The sequence below is a fragment of the Sitophilus oryzae genome, unplaced genomic scaffold, assembly GCF_002938485.1.
Source record: "Sitophilus oryzae breed Bouriz unplaced genomic scaffold, Soryzae_2.0 scaffold_1620_pilon_pilon, whole genome shotgun sequence".
Lineage (NCBI taxonomy): Eukaryota > Metazoa > Arthropoda > Insecta > Coleoptera > Curculionidae > Sitophilus > Sitophilus oryzae.
In genome coordinates this window covers 5,187,363-5,211,128 of record NW_022146304.1, presented here as the reverse complement: position 1 = coordinate 5,211,128, position 23,766 = coordinate 5,187,363, and the positions used below count along the sequence as shown (strand labels likewise).

The 23,766-nt window shown below is 31.9% G+C and overlaps 2 protein-coding genes and 1 long non-coding RNA gene across 6 annotated transcripts in view; 2 read left to right on the top strand and 1 right to left on the bottom strand.

Annotated features, from left to right (window-relative positions):
* The window catches only part of LOC115880206 (nucleosome-remodeling factor subunit NURF301), a 61,715-nt gene extending 60,914 nt beyond the window's left edge, over positions 1–801 (bottom strand). Inside the window, exon 1 of the mRNA XM_030897350.1 lies at positions 573–801. The gene's annotated coding sequence lies outside the window, so the exon portion shown is untranslated. The remainder of the gene's footprint in view (positions 1–572) is intronic.
* On the top strand, positions 57–8,225 carry LOC115880209 (probable aminoacyl tRNA synthase complex-interacting multifunctional protein 2). 3 transcript variants are annotated; one of them, XM_030897355.1, is made up of 4 exons: positions 57–373; positions 854–1,011; positions 1,102–1,336; positions 7,818–8,225. In XM_030897355.1, exons 1-4 carry the CDS (start codon positions 301–303, stop codon positions 8,183–8,185), a joined length of 834 nt encoding a protein of 277 aa, XP_030753215.1. In that variant the 5' UTR covers positions 57–300; the 3' UTR covers positions 8,186–8,225. The 3 variants fall into 3 exon arrangements, with proteins under 3 accessions (XP_030753215.1, XP_030753213.1, XP_030753214.1); XM_030897353.1 differs by having other exon boundaries at positions 58–492; positions 835–1,011; XM_030897354.1 differs by having other exon boundaries at positions 60–474; positions 835–1,011.
* Positions 8,226–10,768: 2,543 nt separating this feature from the next.
* On the top strand, positions 10,769–16,234 carry LOC115880257. Of its 2 annotated transcripts, none has more exons than XR_004049833.1 (4): positions 10,769–10,881; positions 11,389–11,521; positions 13,522–13,801; positions 15,967–16,234. It is a non-coding gene; the product is annotated as an uncharacterized LOC115880257 (long non-coding RNA). The 2 variants fall into 2 exon arrangements; XR_004049832.1 differs by having other exon boundaries at positions 13,511–13,801.
* The last annotated feature ends 7,532 nt before the right edge of the window (positions 16,235–23,766 follow it).

Genomic DNA, 23,766 nt, shown 5'->3' with positions numbered 1-23,766 from the left:
CTGAAAGAGTGGGATATTTGAAAAATTTATTAAAGTAATTTGTTCCGGAGTTTTTATTAAAACATTTAAAAAAAGTAATACTCTGTAATCCAAGCACAACCTAAAAAACAGTTTGAGGAATAAACTGCTTTTACCAGAAAGGTATTCAAATCAGTTCAAACTATGAAAATACGTATTCATATTAAATACGTCACTGACCAAAAACACCGACTATTGTGAAAGGGCGGAGGAAGTTTCTGTGACAGACAAAAAATAAGTGAAAACTAATTTCTACAAAGATCTGGATTTATTAAATTAATCATGAATGGCCCAACAAAAATGTATCGTATGAAGCCAATTGTTGTGCACGATTTTGCAGTCGAGTTACCGAAGTGTATGTACCGTATGAACAATATTCACAGCTCAAGAAATAAGGCTGATGGCACTGAAGATCACGTTTCTTTACCGAATCAAAAATTGGATATTTTCGACCAGGTTAAACAGTTTTTAAAGGTTTTATATCATTTTCTTATTTATATACATCTTAAGACCAATTCTATACACTTTTGAGGTAATAAAACTGCCTTACTTACCACAAAATCTTGAAAATTCACAGGCATGATACTACAGTTATCAATTTTTGTGAACAACTGTCAAATAAAACTGAAATAAGTAATGAAAATGATGGTGGAACATTAAAATGTCCTCTTAAAATATAACATCATTATATTCTATTAACCTATTCTTAACTTACCCCAATATTTTATGCCTCAAAGTGTAAACTCCTTTTTTCATCATATTTAGCGCCTTATTTCTTGTTTTTATTAGATAATTTATTAAAGAATTTCAATATAGAATAGCCAAGGTATTCCAGGGATGGCAGAGTTAGAGGCTAAACAAAATGACATCCTAAAACAGCTCGAACAGTTGAAGAAACAAATTCATTCATTAAAATGTGACTTAAACATCCAAAATGATACGAGTTCAAAAGTAATTCCAAAAGTGGCACAATGTACAGCTAGTAAACGTACTGTAAGTAAAAAGTATATAGAAGTAATAGTAATGAATATTTTACCAAGTTGATTGAATGTTTGTAACTTAAAATGATATGGTTTGTTTTAGAAAAACAACATTCCTAGCACTATCGTGATCAATGCTAATCCAGACTCACCACCCTATTCACTAGAAATTCTTCAAAGACTGTTGCAAAACCAAATCGCATTAGTTGTTACGTCCTATTTACATTCGACAATTGCTTCTCTACCAGATCAAGCTAATGTTCTGAAATCATCCCTAGAAAATTTCAAATTGCCAGCTGTAGTACCCGTAGTAAATGTTTCTCTAATTTGGAAAAACAGTGAGTAAATATTTGCGTATAAGAAATATTTTTCAATTTACATTTAGAATTTGTTAACCACATTGGTATAAAATATAATTGTTATAAAAAAAAATTTATGGCACTTTAATATTGCACAAATTAATATAGATTAAAAACATGTTTTATTTTTCAAAAGTAAAATGTTTAATGTAATAATATACCTACTCTTTTTCTATTTTGTCTGAGATGTTAAGGTGCATGTTCTTTAGAGGCACTAAAATAGAATAAATAGATGGTAAATAAAGTACTAAATAAGAGCGACTCTTTAATACAGGGTGAGTTTCCTACGATGTTCTCTATGGGCATCTCGGAAACTACTGGAGATAGAGAGTCGGTTAAATGGGGAAAGAATTGCAGTTTTGTGAGGTCATAAATATGCACCTTTCAGATTTTTTAAAAAGTTCGTGGCTTACCAGATATTTCGAAAAAAACAATTTTGGCTATTTTAAAAATTGTCCCAAATTCCATTATAATCTATTTTAGACAACGTATTTAGTCAACGTATTCTCGAAACTGTATGGCCCAATAAAGTTGAACCAATGATTCTACATGGTTTTATTCATTTGTAAAACTCGTATTTACAATTTTTGTTTATTTTAATTTGCAAAGATTGGATGTGACAATTTCACATTTCTGAGAGCAACAACGATTGAACTTGTTTCCATGGCTAACTAAGTGAAATTAGTCGAGAAAGATAAGAATTGGCTATAACTCAGTAATTTTGTGAAAGAAACATATTATAGCTTATATCGCTGAGAAGCTTAAAAAAAGGCGCTATTCATGAAGTCATGGCCAACTATGGTTTCCATTTAAAAAAACATATGTTTGTGTCATATGTCAAAAATGACAGGCTTTAGAAAAAATCGGAGAGCACAATCTCATTAGGGATGTGATTATCTACAACTTTTATCTAAAAACTTTTTGTCTAAAATAGATTATAATGGAATTAGGGACAATTTTTAAAATAGCCAAAATTTGTTTTTTTCGATATATCTAGTAAGCCATGAACTTTTTTTTGAAAATCTGAAAAGCGCATTTTAACTGAAAGAAGAAAATCTGAAAAGCGCATTTATGACCCCACAAAACTGCAATTCTTTCCCCATTTAACTGACTCTCTATCTCCAGTAGTTTCCGAGATACCCATAGAGAACATCCTAGGAAACTCTCACCCTGTATATAATATTAATATCTATAATTACTCTTTTATTATATACTTTAAATGTTTGGTATTCTGTATGGTTAAAAGATAATAAAATTAATATTGTCTAAAATAGCATTGAGTGGCAGGCAGTAAAACCGTGGTAAAACTGTGTAACCATTTAATTATTTAAAACATTAATAAGTCATTTAATCTACAATCATATTAAGCATTTTTTATCCACGTTTAAAGTGATATTTTATAAGCTAGTAGGATAAAATAACTTTATTCTACTAATGGAATTTATTAACATTATTATTTATATTAATCGTCGGAACGAATTTCAAATTCGAACAGCTGAAAAAAGCGCGAGCGAAAGCCGTACGAAGCTGTACGAAGTCGTAAGAACGAACAGCTTACGCTCTGATTGGTTTAAGTTATCCGATCGATAATTAAAAATTCACGCTTGCGTACAACGCTTGTGCTCCACTAACTGAGCTAAGATTTATATACCCATTTCACCCATATACGTATTACTTTTTACAAATATACTCAGGGTTCCCTATTTAACCCTGTGTGCAATTTCTGTGCCGTAAGAAAAAGACAACATAACCCAGCTCCATATTAAAACTGCATAAGTCTATTTCATCCGGATATGGATTGAACTGCGATTGCGCCAAACTCCGATTGATTGTTGTTTTAGTTCTGTTGGATTACTTTTTATTTGTGCGCGTAAAAGAGTGATTTTGTTTAGTTTATTGTTTCCAACTATTTTTTGATATTTTTCCAACTCCATGATAATGTGTTATAAATAATAAAAATATAAATAAAATTGAAGGTTAGGTGAAATGTCAGTCAACCACTTCGCTTTAAAAACATCGACCAATGAAAACTTCTTCAGGTGAGGCATGCTCAGTTAAATGAATATCCAGGTGAAATAGACTTATGCAGAATTCCATATTGTTCTTTCACTGTTTGGGCTTCACTTTTTGGAGATTAGGCTGAGTATATTTGTAAAAAGTAATACGTATATGATTTCACCGGCTCGGCTTCACAGAATGCAGTTTGGAGTCAATATACGTTAGTTAATATATATATGATTGCATTAAATAGTAAAAATAAGTATGTACAGAGTCGCCCAATAGTAAATTTTTATCAGACATCTAATGATTTTTTGTCTTATATTTTACTATTGAAAGAGTCATATTATGTAATATCATCATCAACATTTTCAGCTTATTCAACCATTTCGAGATCTGGTGTAGCCTCCTTCACATATTTAGATACTCTCCAGTAGTGTCCCATTTTCGTGTATTTTACAGGATTTCTTATGTATGAGTAGATGTACAGGGTGGCTCGAATTCGACGCTCATCATTGGGATTTCGGAAACCGATGCAGGATCGGTTAAATGGAGGCAAAGTTGCGCAATTTGATGCTCAATAAAATGCCGTATTGCATTTTTATTTTTTTTTGCATAAAATATTCTTGTGATGAAATTTTCTGTATGAAACGTACGAATTTCTGTACGTACGTTTAAGAGCGATGAAAGGATTTAATTAAATTGAAAAAAAAATCAGGTCCGTATTTAAAAAAAATTAAGTTGATGATGGTCGCCAGAAGCCGAAACGTCAGAGTTAATATTTAATCGCACAGAGTTATAGAACAGAAAAACTGGCCATGAAAATGTGTTTTTCATTTTAAGTTATCTTAACAAATAAAGCCAGGAATCAATAGAAAACAAAATTGAAAATTCCGTTTTTTTTTCCAATATATTCGGAATTTTTCAAAATGCAATACTTCATTTTATTGAGCATCAAATTGCGCAACTTTGCCTCCATTTAACCGATCCTGTATCTCTTACGGTTTCCGAAATCCCAATGATGAGCGTCGAATTCGAGCCACCCTGTACAAAGATGCGATTTTTACATTACTGTACTACCGTATGATCGGAAGAAAACGGCGTCAGCGACGGCTATGAAATGAAGATCGCAGTCATTTTATATGTAAATTTATATGGGAAATGTCATCGATCGTCATTTCCCAGCCAACTGGACGCCGTTTTTTTTGTCGATCATACGGTACTTTTTTATGAAACTAAAGATGCTACACCCCATAGACGGCCGGTCTAAATAATGTAATCAAAACAATCGAATAATTGATTTGACGTCAAATTGTGGTTATTAGCATTCCACGCTGGTTTCTGTGTGAAATGATTGCACAAGTTCGTCAAAAATATCAATAACTGACAGCGTGCTATCTAAAAGCTGCACGCGTTCATTTTCAGTGCAGTTTATTAAGATAACACGATGGAAAGCAAAATTATCTGGTTAAATTAAATTAAATTAAATAAAATAATACTTTTTTTGATTTATGTTTAAAAGTTAAATAATGCATTTTTATTAGCGATGGGAACTATCGAATGAATTAGACTATCGAATGGTTAATGAATGAATGATTTCAACTATCGAATGGTTTTATTCGAATAAAATCATTCATTCATTTGTATACTAAAGCATATGTGACAACCTCGCCGTGCGACCAAATGGTTATCGTTGCGCCACGACTATCGAATGCTTTTGATAAATGAAAAATGAAATTTAGTATTCGTTTGATTTTTGTATGCGTCAGTGCATTATTAGTTCTTCCAAATTTTTATAACTTCGCCGTATAAATACTGTGCTATTTTTGCGTTTATTAAAATAGTTAAAATACTAAAATAGTAGTTATTTTTTAATTTTATTTATTGACGATTGTGTGCATGTGCAGGTGGTCAAAATTTTTCCGAAAATTTGTATGGTTTTCCGTAGTCCGATCTTTCAATTATTTAATTTTATATGGTATATGGTCTATTTTTTAATGGGAAATTTTGAGAAGTAGCAATTTTTAAGAGAGATGATATGAACTTTGAATTAATTTTAAAAATACATATTTGTATTTTAGATGTTTTAATAATATGAATTAGTTGAACTTAATAATCATATTTAAGTAATGTGGTTAAGTAAATGGTTATCGAACTCAAACTATGGGGTGAGAAAATTAAAATGAAAGTTTTACACGTGTCAATTTTAAAAAAAAAATTAACGATGTTTGTCAATTTTAAAAAAAAAATAATTTTGTTTATGCTAATTCTCTTACATGTAGTTTTTTGCGAAGAAATATTTCATTTATTTTTTAAAGTAAATGCCAGTAAAAGTAAATATAATTTTTAAATAGTAATATAAACCACCTAATATAAATAATTTTGATTTCTAATTTTTTATTTATATTTTCGTTCCATTACACTGCATGCTTAGAAAATTCATAAATGTTTATATTTCATGATTTTAAAATTTGTTGTTAATATAACAAATTAGTTCTGTAATTATTATTATTTAATAAACCAACGTTGCCAAAAAAATTTAGAGACTATATTATTTTTAAATAGGATCTAATATAAATAATTTTGACATCTAATTTGTTGTTTATATTTTGCTACTACTAAAAAAAATATTTATATTAAATCATTTTAAATTTTGTTGTTAATAGGTATAACAAATTATTGCTGTTATTATTATTTATTAAACCAGTCTTTGCTTAAAAACATTAAAAATCATTTTCTTACATCCAAAATAACAAGTATTATTGCAGTGTAACAACAGAATATTAATAAAAAAAATGCAGAATATATAGACATACTATCCCTAACTAACTAAAGCCAAACAATAATATTCTTTGCTAATATCAACTAATACCAAAATATGGCAACAGCGCCCTTCATAATGTATTTTCTGTGTAAATACTAGCACCTCAATAAAAAAAAATAATGTGTCCTTATCTATATCTGACTCCGCAAAAAATCAAAGATGCCGGCTTCTTTCATAGCATTGCCACCGACCGCTGTCGGGTTTCTCGGAAAGAAACCTACGTCGCCGGGCGACAACTAAAATTCAGTTAATATTTTATTATAATCGATCCTGACGAATAAATGAATTTCATAAATGAATGGTTTTTGCTGCCGAATTACTAGAATACAATATTTCAAGGCAGATGACGGATCTATTCGATAATTTTTATTCGAATAGTTTTCAACGAATGTTTTCTTACTATCGAATTATTCGAATGAATTGCGACTATCGAATGTTTCGATAGTATTCATTCGATAGTTCCCACTACTAATTTTTATCTTATTTATGATAATAAGTATAGAATACATTATATTTTTAGAAAGCTCATAAGAAGGGAAATAAAATAAAAAGTAATATACAGTATGCAACATTTTAAAATTCATCCTGTATTTCCGGAAACGTTAGGATAAATTTGTTTGTAGTTATCTACAGGATGGTCCGAACTGTATTCCGGAAACTTCGGCAGCATATTCTGCAGATAAAAATAAGTAAAAAAGTTTGTTTATCCACATTTCTGAAGTAACGTCAATATTTGGATGAAAATGTCTGTGAGTTTTTTGACATGAGAAATTTGATTTTGATGTCAATATGGCTCTTATTTGAAGGGGACGCCACCTACATGTGTTTTAACTGTTTTAAAGAGTAATAATTTTTCGTCCGTATCCGTATAAAACTACTGAGTGAAAAATATACACTTCCGTGATTTTTTACGTAAAAAAATTCTCTTGGTAAAAATCGGTACGAGTAACCGTTCTGAAGATATTTAGAATGGAAATAGACAATACATGTCATTAATGACAAAAAATAAGCACGTTTAGTATAGTTATTTGACTGAAATGATACATTTTTATTTTTTTAAATTAATCATAAATTTTTCTGCGAAAAAATGATGATTAAACAGTTTTTGTTGAAGTTTTGGCACAAAAAGATTTCAAATTTATGTCAGTGATGACAGGTATTGATAATTTCAATTCCAAATATCTCGAGAACCGTTACTCGTAGCGATTTTTACCAAGAGACCTTTCTTACGTAAAAAAGGTTGTGAATGTAATTTTTTTTACTCAGTAGTTTTATACAGGCATGGACGAAAAGTTATTACGCTTCAAAACAGTTAAAACACATGTAGATGGCGCCCTCTACTAGTAGGAGTCATATTGACACCAAAATCAAATTTCTCCTGTCAAAAAACTCCCAGACACCAATTTTTTTCCAAATATTGACGTTACTTCAGAAATTATTTAGAAAAAATCGAAATAAAAATGAAACTTCTACACCCTGTATCTCTGAAAGTAAGCAATTTAGGACATACATTTATACAAACTTTTTTACTTATTTTTATCTGCAGAATATGCTGGCGTAGTTTTCGGAATACAGTTCGGACCACTCTGTATATGAGCTTGAATAATCTTGTATTTAGTAATTTTTCTTTCTTTTCAGTTAGTTCAAATGTCGAGTTCCTCATTGCGCATACTCCTATCTCCGGCGAAGTGAACTTCCTGCGCTACCTTTCGCGATCGACAGACACCCAACTTAGCTACGATTCCGACGTCAAATCCAACGAAATAGACTCGCTCCTGGATCAGTGCTACCTGTTGGTGAGGGCGAAAACGAAAACCGAACGCTCCGAAATCTTGCAGACTCTGCAAAAGTCGCTGAGCAAGTCGCAGTGGTTGGCCGGTAGAAGCCAGCCCAGCGTGCTCGACGTTGCCGCTTATTCCGCCGTCAGGCAATGCCACCTGGCGAAGGACCTCAACGTGGGATTGGGGAAGTGGTATGAAAGAAGCCAGGCGCTGGTCACTTCGTGAACGGTTTCGAGAATATTTTTAATATAAGCTTTAAAAGGAAGCCGAGTATTTTTATTTATCAAAACCTTAGATCTCAAAAGAATCAGTTGGGAAATAGTGCTGTTAAGGGTGGCTGCAACGACGTCCCGTAATCCTGCTGTTAAAACATATATCAATTGGTTTTTATACAGGGTTGTCCGAACTGTATTCCGGAAACTTCGGCCGCATATTCTGCAGATAAAAATAAGTAAAAAGTTTGTATAAATGTATGTCCTAAAATGCCTAGTTTCGGAGATACAGGGTGTAGAAGTTTCATTTTTATTTCAATTTTTTCCAAATAATTTCTGAAGTAACGTCAATATTTGAATGAAATTTGGTGTCTAGAAGTTTTTTGATATGAGAAATTTGATTTTGATGTCAATATAACTCCTACTTCTAGAGGGCACCACCTACATATTTTTAACTGGTTTAAAGAGTAATAACTTTTCGTCCGTACCTGTATAAAACTACTTGGTAAAAAAATATACATTTACGACGTTTTTTACGCAAAAAAAGTCTCTTGGGTAATATCGCTACGAGTAATGGTTCTCTAGATATTTGGAATTAAAATTATCAATACCTATTATCATATAAATTAAACATAATATTGAATAAATAGTTATTAGACTGAAACCATAAATTTGAAATGTTTTTGTGTCAAAAGTTCAACAGAAATTGTTTATCATAATTTTTTCACAGAAAAAATAATGATTGATTTAAAAATATAAAAATTTCTCAAATTTATTATTTCAGTCAAAGAACTATCTACTGAACGTATTTATTTCTTGTCAATAATGATATATATGTATTGACTATTTCCGTTCTAAATATCTTGAGAACGGTTGCTCATAGCGATTTTTATCTAGAGACATTTTTTACGTCAAAAATGATGGAAGTGTATATTTTTTCACTCAGTAGTTTTATACAGTTACGGACGAAAAGTTATTACTATTCAAAAGAGTTAAAACACATGTAGGTGGTGTCCTCTACAAATAGCAGTCATATTGACATCAAAATCGAATTTCTCATGTCAAAAACTTCTAGACACACAATTTTCATCCAAATATTGAGGTTACTTCAGAAATAATTTGGAAAAAATCGAAATAAAAATGAAACTTCCACACCCTGTATCTCCGAAACTAAGCGTTTTAGGACATACATTTATACGAACTTTTTTACTTATTTTTATCTGCAGAATATGCGGCCGAAGTTACCGGAATACAGTTCGGACCACCCTGTATATAAAAACCAGCTGCTATATTTTAACAGCAGAATTACGGGACGTCGTTGCAGCCACCCTTAAAGACAAAAAAAATGATAATTAAAATTACAATTACAATATCTTTTGTCAAAAAGTACACTATGTAAGAGTAGAGTTTACATACGTCCGGATTTACCAGGACATGTCCGGATTTTAAAGTGTCCGGGGCGGAAAATATACATTCCCGTCATTTACCTGTCCAACAACAGGATTCCTGACAGTGACAATTGTCTCTGTAATTTTAATTCACAGTCAAATTGCATTTTCTGTCATTTTTTGGATCTCTTCTGTCGAAATTTTCCTTGATTCGTAACACAGACTTTAGTTCTCGAGATATTTGGAATCGAAATAATCAATACAACATGTCATCATTGACATAAATTAAACATGTTGACTATTTTATAGATAGTTTATTAGACTGAAATAATAGATGAAGAGCACACGGGAAAAACGATGACGGTCCAAAAACGATAAATGTTCAAGAGAGCGCTTTTTAATTCATATTACGCATGGACATTTTCCCATTTTTAAATGCTTGCTTCTATGTGACCGTTATCGATATTCCCGTTTATTTAGGGACCGAAAGGTGTAGCTTTTCAGGATGAAAAATATGATGCATTAAATTACCAAAAATGGACATTCATCGTTGCTCTTCAAATTTGAAATGTTTTTGTGCCAAAGATTGAACAGAAACTGTTTTATTATAATTTTTAAGAAAAATTTATGATTAATTAAAAACGAACGTATGAAATTTTGATTATTAATACAAAGATTAATATAATACAAATTTGTTAATTGTTGATTGGGGTATGCAACCAGTAATACAAAAATATTAAAGGCTGGCCCTTGCCTGGCCTCCGAAGGAGACCCTTTTTCTATATTTTATTTTATATAACGCAAATCATAGGTAACATACATACATTTCACTAAAGTTTTCTAGATTTTTATTTCAAAATAAAAATATTTGTTTGATCCAGAAATTATACAAAAAATATTTTAAGTAATGGATCGTGATTGGTCCGTTCAGAATTGTCATTTGATTTTTACGCCTGTGTTGCCAATATATATTTGAAGTCCTGAAAGTAATCTGAATCAATATTTTTCTAAGTATAAAACTTAACCATTACAAAATTATCATAAATATATTAACCATATAATATAAACATTGTTTCTGTAGAATAAATAATATTTTTCTTTTAGACAGAACATTATACAACAGCAAAAAAAAATCATTATTTTGTTTTAGTTGGTTTGGTAGTTAATCTGACAACGTTGACAGTGCGCCATTTTCAGTTGTTGGCTGCAAGAAGACATGTCGCTCTTAAAATTTTTCTGATTTTTTCATAGAAAAAGTGAATTTTCTGTACATTATTTGAGTGCACCCTGTTCTTTAATGCCTGTTTAAGTTCGTGAACATGTAAGTACCCATTATTTTACCTGTTTTCTATGTTTTTTTTTGACTTTTAAATATTTCAATTACATCATCATTAAAACTGATATATTTTTCCCATTTTCATACTTTTCTTTTTAAAAATCGAGTGTATAGAAATATAAATACCTTCCTTAGTGTCTCTATTGTACATTAGAAATAAAGGTACTTAGAATAATGCTCCATATTTAGAGATATTTGGAATTTTTTTGGCCATTTTTTAGGCAGATTTTGAAGATGGAGGTTTTTTATTCTGAAGGAATTTTTTAGGTGTTTATATTCGTACAGGCAAACACGTATTTTCTACGTCTTTTAGAATGAGTCAGTGTTAGTATACCTAAAGGGGTCCCCATTCTGAATTATATAATATACTTTCAGATAAAATAAACTACTTTTACACACAGGTTTAATACTGTCGTCACATGTAACTTAACAATTTTGTGTTGTTTTAATATAAGGCTTTAATAATAATTATAATTTTCTTTTCTATTATAGCCTTTTATTAATAATACGGGCACCAGTACATAAAGACCACCTAAAAAGAGATCTTAGAGTCACCCATCAGTTGTATATATGTTTTTGGCTATCATTCTGGTTTACGAGTTGGTCTTTTATTATCCGATTAAAAGTAAGTTTAATTTATTATTTCAATATAATATTATTGTTTATTCATGTATCCCAACTCTCCATGAATTTTCTTTTCCCTTAATATTAATATGGTTAAATAACTTTTTAAGTTGTTGTCTTAAAGTGACGCAACGCGTGCGGAAGCCAGACTACCCGTTTTAAGCTCTGTTTTCAGGGCTTTGTAAAAATTATAAATATTTGAGCTACAGTTCCGGAAGCTTAAACTTTTTTTAATAAATTTCTTCATCTTTTTGGATTTTTTTTCAAATTTTGAAAATCTTCAATATTTTTCGAGATATTAAAAAAACCAAACCCCCACTTTTTTTCACTTAATTGTTAATAACTTAAAACTACACAAAGTGACCAATCAACAAATTTTGCGATATCGTCTATTGTTTATAAGAGGTGTTAAGGCAGCATAGATAAATGAAACAAGTTTAGATTGGAAAGTGCCCATAAGGACAATGTAAACACTATTTGGCGCTATTGTTGCAACGGTCGCGACCCAAAACTTTTGAAAATTTCGGAGCGGTTCGGCTTTTTCCGGAATTATATCGCCAAATATTGTTTATTTAAATTTATTATTATTTTCGTTTAATTTTATAAATAAAATACAGTGTGTTGCATACAAAGAAATTTTATTTTATATAAGGACGAAGTATGAAATACCTATGAAACATTGGAAACCGACGTTATGCCACGATCCACGATGGTTTTGCAGTTCACAGTTCACAGCACAGTTTTAAAGTTTTTAATGCCACTTTTTTCACAATTATCACCGGTTGGAGTAAATCAAACTTGAATTAAACTCACAAGATAGCAATAATTACTTTGAAAATTGACGCTATAAACACTTTTCGGAATTTCTTTAATGAGAGCGGTTTAGATTTTGAAAGATTATTATGATTCATAGATAAATGAAACAAGTTTAGATTGGAAAGTGCCCATAAGGACAATGTAAACACTAATTTGGCGCTATTCTTGCAACGGTCGCGACCCAAAACTTCTGAAAATTTCGGAGCGGTTCGGCTTTTTCCGGAATTATATCGCCAAATATTGTTTATTCAAATTTATTATTATTTTCGTTTAATTTTATAAATAAAAGACAGTGTGTTGCATACAAGAAACTTTATTTTATATAAGGACGCATACAAGAAACTTTATTTTATATAAATACCTATGAAACATTGGAAACCGACGTTATGCCACGATCCACGATGGTTTTTGCAGTTCACAGTTCACAGCACAGCTTTTTAAGTTTTTAATGCCACTTTTTCACAATTATCACCGGTTGGAGTAAATAACACTTGAATTAAACTCACAAGATAGCAATTATTACTTTGAAAATGGACGCTATAAACACTTTTCGGAATTTCTTTAATGAGAGCGGTTTAGATTTTGAAAGATCATTATGATTTTTGAAGATTCTGACTTTGACAAGAGAAAATTATTTCTGATTTTGTTTGCCGTTGTTGTTAGCGACCGCTGTAGCAGCGCCAGATCGCATATAACGGTCGCGACCCAAAATAATTTCGCGACCTAAAATTTTTACGGGCTTTCCAATCTAAACTTGTTGCATTTATCTATGTTATGATTTTTGAAGATTCTGACTTTGACAAGAGAAAATTATTTCTGTTTTTGTTTGCCGTTGTTCTTAGCGACCACTATAGCAGCGCTAGATCGCGTATAACGGTCGCGACCCAAAATAATTTCGCGACCTAAATTTTTTACGGGCTTTCCAATCTAAACTTGTTGCATTTATCTATGTAAGGCAGTTAAAATTTGGAATCACGGATGCTATTTCCTAGACGGATTTGCGATATCGTATGCTGTTTACTCGGCATCGTTCGGCCTAGAACCGAATCGCGATCATGGACATTGTTTACAAATATGCTTGCCGGACCCTGCATAGTATAGAATTAGATAATCTATTTGAAATTCCGTATATAGAATTATTAACATATGAACTATATAACTAAAAGATATTTAGTCTTGTTTCAGATTATGCCAGAAATTATCCAGGGTTACGGATATCCAAGGACCACGCTGCCGAATATCAACACAGCAACAGATCTTCAAGTCGCAAAGAAACCAGGCTGCCTTTGGATGGAATGGACCAAGGATCGGTATGGGTCTGGACACGTCATATAGCTCAGGTCGTACCTGAGCTCGGGCGCTGTATCCAGACGTGCTGCACTCCGGGAGTGAATGTGCGCCTTTACACATTTTGCCATTTTGCTCGGTACAATCGCGGGTAGGGCCCAGCTGGACTCGAGAGATGGTAAGTACGACCATTTTCCTATGAATTTCCTGATATTTTTCGACAAATCGGACCCTCTTAAAGTAGCTGGCTTGAAAGCAATTCTATTGGCCGAATGTAACGTCATTTCTTTTCCGATTGGTCGAAATTTTATCAGGCAGTGTATAAAACTCTTGCCTTTTTTATAATTTCTGGTTGTTATAAAAAGATGTAATTTGTTGTGGATTGACAGTTTTCTAAATTTGATATTTTTATGGTTGTACAGAATATCTATGTATTAAAATAAATATTTTTTAGACTTAGATATGTACCTTGATGTATATAGTATATTTTAGAAATAATAGCTCTATATAAGTGAATATAATTTAATAATCACTCAATTTTCTGAAGAATATTTCTAATAATAGTGCATTTGATATGGTTTTTCTTAAATATATTATATAATAGGGGAATACTTATGTATTACATCTTTTATAAAATAATCTAAATAAAGTTTAGAAACCTGTAAAACACAGAATTTTGCATCTGCCTGTAGCTGCTTTAATTAGTGAAATATTTAATGAAGAATAACTAATGAAATTTATATTGATAATCAGCTGATTTTTTTCTTGAAACTGATCTAAACCCTAAAAATTAAAAATACTGGTTCCTTGTTTTATAAGTTTGTGAAAGATTTCTCTATAGTCTATGTTATTAATTGTGCATTGATTATTTTTTTCTAAATATATTCATTCATTTTATAAAAGCACTTGTTAGATGTATTAGATTAGATGTTTTTTTTACAAAAGATGCATTTAAACAAAGTAACATTTATTGTTACTAAGTAGTTTATTGTTACTGATAGTTTTTCTGAAGCTATTAAATTTTCATTGATTTTTTTTATTTCTTAGAGACTATGTGCTTGGGGTTGATAAACTATAATATCTTTTTGTTGCTTCTGGCAAAGTTTACATAAAATAGATTCTGTAAACTTTGCTTCTGGTAAGATTTAAGATTTTCAAATAGTTTACTGATATTCACTTTTCATCCACAACTAATCTCTGCAGAAATATGTATATATTTTTATTTTGTTTTTTTTAATATTAGCCAAGAAATTTTTAAGGGATATTATCAGCTGTTTTTTTTTAATAATGGTACTTTATTTTAATATTTTATTTATACTCTGTTACACGCTGGTTCTATGACTTTTATCTGTTTGGTCTATCTATATTTATTTTTAAATACTTTTTTTATTAAATAGCTCTTGAAATTTCTTGGTAACAATTTTTTTAGTATTTACAGATGTACATTAGAGTGAATCAAAATCATAGGGTGAATCAAAATTACAATATTATTCACCCACTCTTTCAAAAACAGACACACTAAGATTTTCAAATATTTCGTGATATTTTACTATTTCTTCATCCATTACTAATTTCTACAGAAATATATTTTATTTATTTTTGTTTTCTTTTTTGGACAGTTGGTATAGAAATTTTTAAGAAAAACTATTAGCTGTTTATTAGCCGAAAAACTATTAATTTCATTAGATTTTCCTAAAATAATGCTACCTTTTAGGCTACTTTATTGTAATTTTATTTTTATTCTATTTCTTAAAGACATCTACCTACATAATATATATTTTAAATATTTTTTTATTAAATAGTTATTTAAATTTCTTGGTAACAAAAATTTATTATTATACAAAATTAGAAACAAATAATATTTAATGTGATTTGTATAATATAAATTAATACATAAATCACATTTTTCTAAATTGAGAATAAGTATTTGGTTGTATACACAGTATACAGGGGATTGACAAAGCTACTAACTTATAATATTTTACTATAATTTTTTCTACAACCAATTTGCAAATAAATATTCTTCTAATATACATACATATATATCAGTCAATTTAGAAAAAAAAATTCTCTATAAACATTTTCTCTCTGTCACATAGAGTAGGTAGTTAAAGTTAATAAGACCTACACTCTTTAACGCCCTGTATAACTGAGGTGTTTTATTGCAGCACGAATGATGAGATACCCTGTATATTTGTTTTACATTTTTAGTTTTACATATATTTTTTATTTTAACTTTCAATAACTCCAGTCGTCGATTATTATCCAAGATTATATATTATTAAAAGCCAGAGGGTTATTTAGGGTCTTTTTGTAATTTTTTTTTCTTTTTTCTTTTTTCAGATCGCAATCGAATGGGAACACACAATTGTAATTACACAACTACACTTACTTTACCCATGCAGACGGCTCATGGAATGCTATCACGTGAAAATCCACCAACGCTCCCAGCTAGTAAGCGTGCGGTTTAATGTCTCTACTATCAGGCTCTAAAGACATGACCGCTGAGTTCGTGTTAGATTAATCCGTCGTTTTACTTAGTCTGGGTTCAATATCACAGGTGTCACTCTTTTTCTCTAACGCAAATAAAACTCTATAAGAAATGTTTATAAACTTTTATACATGAAAACAGAGATTTTCATCTCTACATTTGAAAGTACAATTATTAAATTAGATAAATGTCACTTTAACAGAATGCCAGTACTTTTTAGTGCTAGTATTTTAATATATTAAACACGAGTACTTTTTAGTGCTTGTATTTTTCTAAAATAGATAGACACAAAAAAGCAGCGTTGCGGGGTGGTTGCGATGCAATCTTTAGGCTGTGGGGACTGTCGCGAGGGGCCAGTCTCGGAGGCCTGGGACTGTTTCGCCCTGGATTCGTTCTCATATTATTACAGCCCCGGTAGCAGGCCGGGGTTCCCAGGTGCTCGTTGCGTTGTAGTTTGCCAGTGGGTATGCTATTCGACCGCTCCATTACCGGGCGTAAGCTTATATCATGCTATGCAGGCTATCCCATGGGGCCGGGTTGTTGTCCTAAACGTAAAGGGTGTCTGGGGAGTGGGGGCTCAGCTCAATTAGAGGACTAGGAGGCTTGTAAAGGGGTGCAGTGGGTTGGGATCATCTGGCACTCTTGGACCGGAAAGGGCAGGTAAACGCTGGTCCTTGAGTGTGGGGAATGTGGCAGAAGACGTTACGTTAAATTGTCCGATCGGAACGTCATAAAACTATGTGGTTATTCTCAGCCTCCGATGTCGTACTAGCGCCTTGCTAGTTAACCACTAATATAAAGCTTTTATTAGTAAAAGTCTTTATATTTTTACTTCTCCTCTCGAAACTGAAAAACGCAGGCATATAAACTTGTTTTCCGGGTTGCCTCGTTACTCGAAAAATAAAAACCGTTGTCGAATGGTTTTTTCTCGACGACACCGTCAAATTTTTAATCCGATTCTTTTTGAGCTGGGTCGCCCTGTAGCCCGGTGATTTTTGGTCTGGCCAGGGTTCCAAGGAACAAATGTCCTCAGGAATGGAGGACCAAGCTGGTATCGGAGGGTCGAGGCTTGGCCAAGATTCCGTAAAGGTTCGAATTGACTGGAACAACACCCGCCGTGCCTTTGGGTCTCTCCGGTGTTTTGGTCTGTCCATTTAAACGGTTTATGAAGGTTCTATTTCTTGGAGTTATGACCGGGTTAAAACCTATTTTTTTCTAAAACTTTAACGGCATATGTGCCAGGTAATCGGATCTTCAATAAACCACTCATTTTGCTAAGTATTATTGTAACAAAAATTCATGTTTTTTTATTTTTATCAAGTCTCGGTAATGCTGAATGGAGAGTGCTAAGGTAATGGAGGTACACATCTTTTCTTATTCACTGTTTAGTGCTAGTCTGGTCTCTAACGTTGAATATCGAGAGTGCTAAGGCAATGGAGATTCCAAGTCTTTCATTGTTCTAGTGTTTTCTTTTTAGCATTGTTTGTGATTAGGTTCGCACTAGAAATTCTGAAGAATATAATTTTTACTTTCTGTAATTTTAAACTAAATTTAATCACCCTATTCTAGTCTCTGTAATGTTGAATCGAGAGTGCTAAGGCAGTGGAGATTCCAAGTCTTTCACTGTTCTAGTGTTTTATTTTCAGCGTTATTTGGTATTAGATTCTCATAAAAATTGAGTTCACAGCCTTTCTTATTTTAGCGTCTCCTGTTTAGTGTTATTTGAGACAATATTCTTTCTAAAAATTTAAAATATGCTATCCTAGTCTCTGTAATGTTGGATCGAGGGTGCTACGACCTACGACAATAGAGGTTCACAGCCTTCCTTGTTGTAGGTCTTCTTTTTAGCGTTATTTGGGATTATAATAGATTCTCTCTGTTAAAAACTATACTAAAAAACATAATTTTTGTTTAAAATAATCTATTTTACATGGTCTCTTGTGATTGGATGGTACTATTACGATTCGAAGAGTAACAGCCTTCTTGTTTTAGTATTCCCGTTCACGTATAAATTAAGTAAATTCACTCTGATTTAAACTGTTTTATTCTCTATATTTTTATATAATTTCAAATCAAACTTATAATAATTTCTATTAAATTTACTGGTCTTTGAGATGAATGAATTGATAATGCTAAAATAGTGCCGGTTCCAGTCTGGCGTTATTTTAGGGTTTTCTTTTCACTGTTGTAAGAGATTGGAATAAGGGACCATTTCTTTTTTAAATTTTGCTCTGCCCCTTTAAATTTTTCTCTGCTCTATCGCTCTATCTAAACTAGTTTGCATAACTCTCTATATTATCTAAAATAATTTTCCTAAATAATCTCATGTCAAAGCGATAGAGCTCTTTCAACATATAAAATTTACCCTGTGATGGACAGCCAGCACTGAGGGGGAGGGACATACTTCTTGACGTCTAATCGGAATGGTGGGATGGGCCGTAGTCCAGCATATTCAGCCTAGTGTCAGTGTTAGTGAGGTAAGTCCGAATACGCACCTGTCCAGTTCTTTTCCATAAATCTAATTCAGAAATTTTCTATCTTTTCAGAACTATGATCGTGTACGCAGCGCGTGTTTTTTGTGAATTTAGTCGGTATGTGTTAGATGTCCTGCTACTAAAAAGTACTTCCAGGTTTTGTCGATCCTGATGACGCGTTAAATGGGATTCCCCAGGGACCGTCCGTAGTTCCTGAGGGACCAGGGGCGTCCTTCTGCTCCCGCGGTGTGACGACACTGCTTTTTACGCCGTGTGGCAGAAATCGCCGGTTAAAGGATGTGGAATGGAGGTGAGTTGAATTTATTTGGACTTTCTGGACTTGGACATCTTTACTAATCTTCTTTTTATCGTTGTTTCAGTATGCAGATGAAGAGGAAATGTAGAAGAACCATTTCTAAAGCCTAATCATAACAGTCGCGTCGGTTCGTGGTTCTGGAGCTGTTCTAAGGCTTTTCACAGCATTTTAAGGTTACACTTTTTATTTGCGTTCATACTTTCTTTAATTCGAATCATATATAATCCTTTGTATTTCTTGTCGTTTGTAAAAGTGACAAAAAATTATATCTTTAATTTTTTTCGAGGTGTCTATTTCTCAAAATAATTTAAACCCAATTTGACTTTTACTCTGTTATGTTTAATTTATTATTAAAAAACATTTTTTTTTTGCTCAAAGGTTAATGAAATGTGTGCCAGGAAATCGGATCTTCAATTAACCATTTTCTTTTTTTCAAGTATTTTTGTAACAAAAATTATTATTTTTTATATTTTTATCTAGTCTCGGTAGTGTTGAATGGGGAGTGCTAAGGTAATTGAGGTTCACATCCTTTCTTATTTTGGTGTTTTTAGTTTAGAGTTATTTGGGATTAGATTATTTCTAAAAATCCTAAAGGATATCATTTTTATTTTATGTCATTTTAAACTAAATTTAATCACTCTATTCTTGTCTCTGTAATGTTGAATCGAGAGTGCTAAGGCAATGGAGATTCCAAGTCTTCCATTGTTTTAGTGTTCTCTTTTTAGCGTTATTTGGGATTAGGTTTTTTTCTAAAAATTTTAGAGGACATAATTTTTATTTTCTGTAATTTTAAACTAAATTTCAAACAATAACCACTCTATTCCAGTCTCTGTAATATTTTTCTGTAGGGAATTGTCATAGGATTAATTCTTATTTTTTCTATCATCATTTTACTATTTTTTTAATTATTCTCTAATTGCATTTACGTTTAAAAAAAGGTGTGAGGTATCAAGTTTCTTAATAAAATTGTACGTTTATACTAAAACCATTCAAAATATTTTTAATTTTGTTCATGTTTAATATAATAAAACTTAAATTTGATAATTTTAAAACAATGCATTTTGCACATCATTAATTGTATTTTCGAGTAAAGTAAATTCTCGTTGACAATAAAATTAACTCATATTTTCCTCATTTATTATTATTCAATTTCTTGAGTTCTTTATACAGACTTATCTTGTTAAAGACACCTTGAATCTTTCTTATTACCAATGGTAAAAAATATATAATTTTTGTGGCCTTGGTATGTCCGATGTGCAAGGTCTCAATCGTAGTACCTTCTTCACTAACTGTTGCCTTGAGGTACTCTTGTCCTTAAGGCTGTTTCTGAGGAGGCACGACGATTGGTGCAGGTCTGGAACGAATATTTTCTGGAAAAGAACAGTAGGATGGAGAGCATGGAACGAGATAAAATCAGGTATGTTATAAGATTTATTTCTTTTTTTATTATCTTTAACTAACGTATTTCTTCTGTTGTTTCAGGTTAGTGAGCGCATATTTTTTATGCCAAGGATGCACATCGCGGGGAGTGCTTAACCAAAAAACGTAAGTTTTTTTTAAATGTACATTTTCTTGGTTATTTTTCCTGGTTTATTTGGTTGTTCGTTTATTTCCTTGGAGATGGTGTGAGCGCGGTCCTGCAGGAGCTAAAGTCACCTGTGGGGCCCCTCACAGAAGCGAAGCAGAGTGTTGAGTCGACCTCTACAGGAGCTAAAGACCCCTGTATGAGCGTCCTCACAGAAGTACGTTGGGTTGAGTCCGCAGGGGCTAACGTCCTCTGTGGAGTCTTCTCACAGAAGCAAAGAACAGCTTTCCTCTCGAAAGCAGAAGAGGTCCATTGGGTTGTTGTCTATCTATCGGTCTTTTTTTTGGTTGTTATGTCTGTCGGTTTTTCTTAAGGATGTATTTGAGGTTCTTATAGCTCTCTTCATATTATCTAAGTCAAATTAACATATAGTAAACGTATAAGCGTTATTTTTATTTTCTTAAATTAAAAAATATATAAGTGTAGATAACTTTCTTTAACTTCCTAATTTTTTTAAATCATTTTCATTTAATTTTTACTGTTTTAGAGTAAACGCATGTCAATATCTAGCATTTCGGTAACTAAATTGCTAATACAAATAGACTAAATTTTCTAAATTTATTTTTATATTTTCAATTCAAGTTCAGATATAATTCTAGGTCCCAGAAAAAAGGAATCAAGTTTTTTAAGTTGTGTGGTAGAGATTTTTATGACTTTCTATATCATTATTAGTCTATGTTATTAGTATTTTCTGTAATTTTAAACTAAATTTAATAGAATAATCAGCGTATTCTAGTCTCTGTAATGTTGAATCGAGAGTGCTAAGATAATGGGGATTCCAAGTCTTTTATTGTTTTAGTGTTTTCTTTTTAGCGTTATTTGGGATTAGATTCTCTCTGATTCTCTCTGATTTTAACTTTTATATACTATAATTAATAGCATTCTTCATATTATCTTAGTCAAATTGAAATCTAGAGAATGTCTAACAGATATTTTCATTTTCTAAAATTAAACGTGTAGGTGCAGGTAACTCTCTATAACTTCCTAATTTTTTAACTCAGTTTCATTTACTTATTACTACTTTAGAGTAAACGCACGTAAACGCATGTCAATATCTAAGCATTTCAGTAACTAAATTTTCAATACAAATAGTCTAAACGTTTTAAATTTATTTTTGTATTTTCAATTCAAGTTCAGGTATAATTCTAGGGCCTAGAAAAAAGGAATCGAGTTTTTTAGTAGTGCAGTAGAAATTTTTAGGACTTTTTAAGGTCCAAAACTTAACAGGGTCATGTCTAAGTCTGGTTTATTTTTTTACAAGAGTAGGTTTTGGCGCTCTACAAAGACTGATAGCCTCTATGAGCTTTCAGTTTGAGTCGACATCTTCAGATGATTGTTGTAGTGTTCTTGTGTCTTATAGGTTCGTGCTGGTTGAAGATATACTTTGTTTGAAGCTGTATACAACAGGTCAGAGTCATGTCGGAGCCAAATTGAGGTCTACACAATCTCTATGTTCATGGTAGACTTTTTTTTTGTTACTATTTTTTACAGGTATTGGAGGAGCCTTAGAGGAAACCATAGCAGCCAGTTTGAGTGCTGCAGAATATTTTTGTGGGGTTCTTGTGTTTTATAGGTTCACGTGGGTTGAAGTTCTACTACGTTTGAAGCAAGAATGGAAATATAATGAACTACTGCAGCCTACTTGATTCAACGCCTTCAGAAGATTATTATATGGTTCTTCTTGTATCTTATCGATTTACGTTGATTGAACATCTACTTTGTTTAAAGTTGCATGCAACAGGTTAGAGAGTCATGCCGAAGCCAAATTAGTTAAGTCTACACAATTTCTATGTATATGATACACTTTTGTTTCTCCTATTTTTTTACAGCAGTAGTTCAAGATGCTCTAGTACTATCAGTCTTTGTATGAGTCTCCAAGGAACCACAGCAGGGTCATTTTGAGTAGATATCTTTAAGGCTATCTGAATGTCTTACAAGCTCTTCAGTGACTAACGTTCTCTGTATGAGCTTCACTGTAGGTGTTGTGGACTGGTTGTTGCATATCCTTTTTTTCAGGGCGCTATATGTGGAAATTTTGGGAGGGTAGTGTTGAGTCCTATGAAGATATCAGCCAGATTTTGAGTGTGAAAAAAAATATTGAGTGTAAAAAATATATAGTGATATATACTACAGGTAAGACAAGGAGACGCGATATCCCCAAAGCTGTTTACAACAACACTAGAAGAAATCTTTTGTCAACTGGACTGGACCAATAAAGGATTAAAAATAGATGGGGAATATCTTAACAATCTAAGATTCGCTGATGACATAGTCCTAATTGTCAATAGTCCTGAAGAACTACAAGCTCAAATTAACGAACTAAATACAGCCAGCAGTAAAGTAGGTCTCAAAATTAATGTATCTTCTACAAGCAAAAACTAAAGTAATGTACAACGAACTAGTAGACAGAAAAGACATTCTAATAAATAGCACAACACTAGAAATAGTAGAAGAGCTCGGGATCTCTACCACCAGAAATCAACAGAAGTATTAAGTTAACATGGAGTACTTATGGAAGAAACTCAATCATATTCAAATCCAGAATGGCACTTTATCTAAAGAAGAAAACATTCGACCAATATGTACTACCAGTCATGACCTAGGCAGACGAAACCTGGGCAATTAAAACGGACATCAAAAGGAAACTGCAGGTCGCACAACGCTCAATGGAACGAAATATGATGCGAAAAACCAAGAGAGATCATAAAGGAATAGAGTGGATACGACAAAAGACCCAGGTAATAAATGTCATCCACAGAGTTAAACCCCTCAAGTGGTAGTGGGCAGGACACCAGGCAAGAAGGACGGACAACAGATGGGCCAGAAAAATTACAGCATGGTACCCACAAGGAATTAAGAGACCTAGAAGACCATGATATTAGGAAATTAGCAGGGATAACTTGAGCTCGCATAGCCAACAATAGACAACAATGGGCCCAACTACAAAGAGATTATCTAAATATGTGAGGTAGGCTACACCATAGTGTTTGTTGAATAAGCTGAAAATGATGATGATTACAGGTAAGAAAGTATCTTCTTACATCTTCATAATTTTCTATATTTTTAAATATGTTTTTTTTATTTTTTAGATAAAATCATCTGCATCGAAACTGAAGTATACAAATAAAATATATTGGATGTTTAAGTAAGAAAAAAAAAGTATAAATATGTGGTAAATCTGTGAGTTATTTTGGTAAACCATAATATTTATTATTAGAAGACAAAATTCTAGTTTATAATATATTTGTATTTTTATAGTCATTATATTAATACTAAT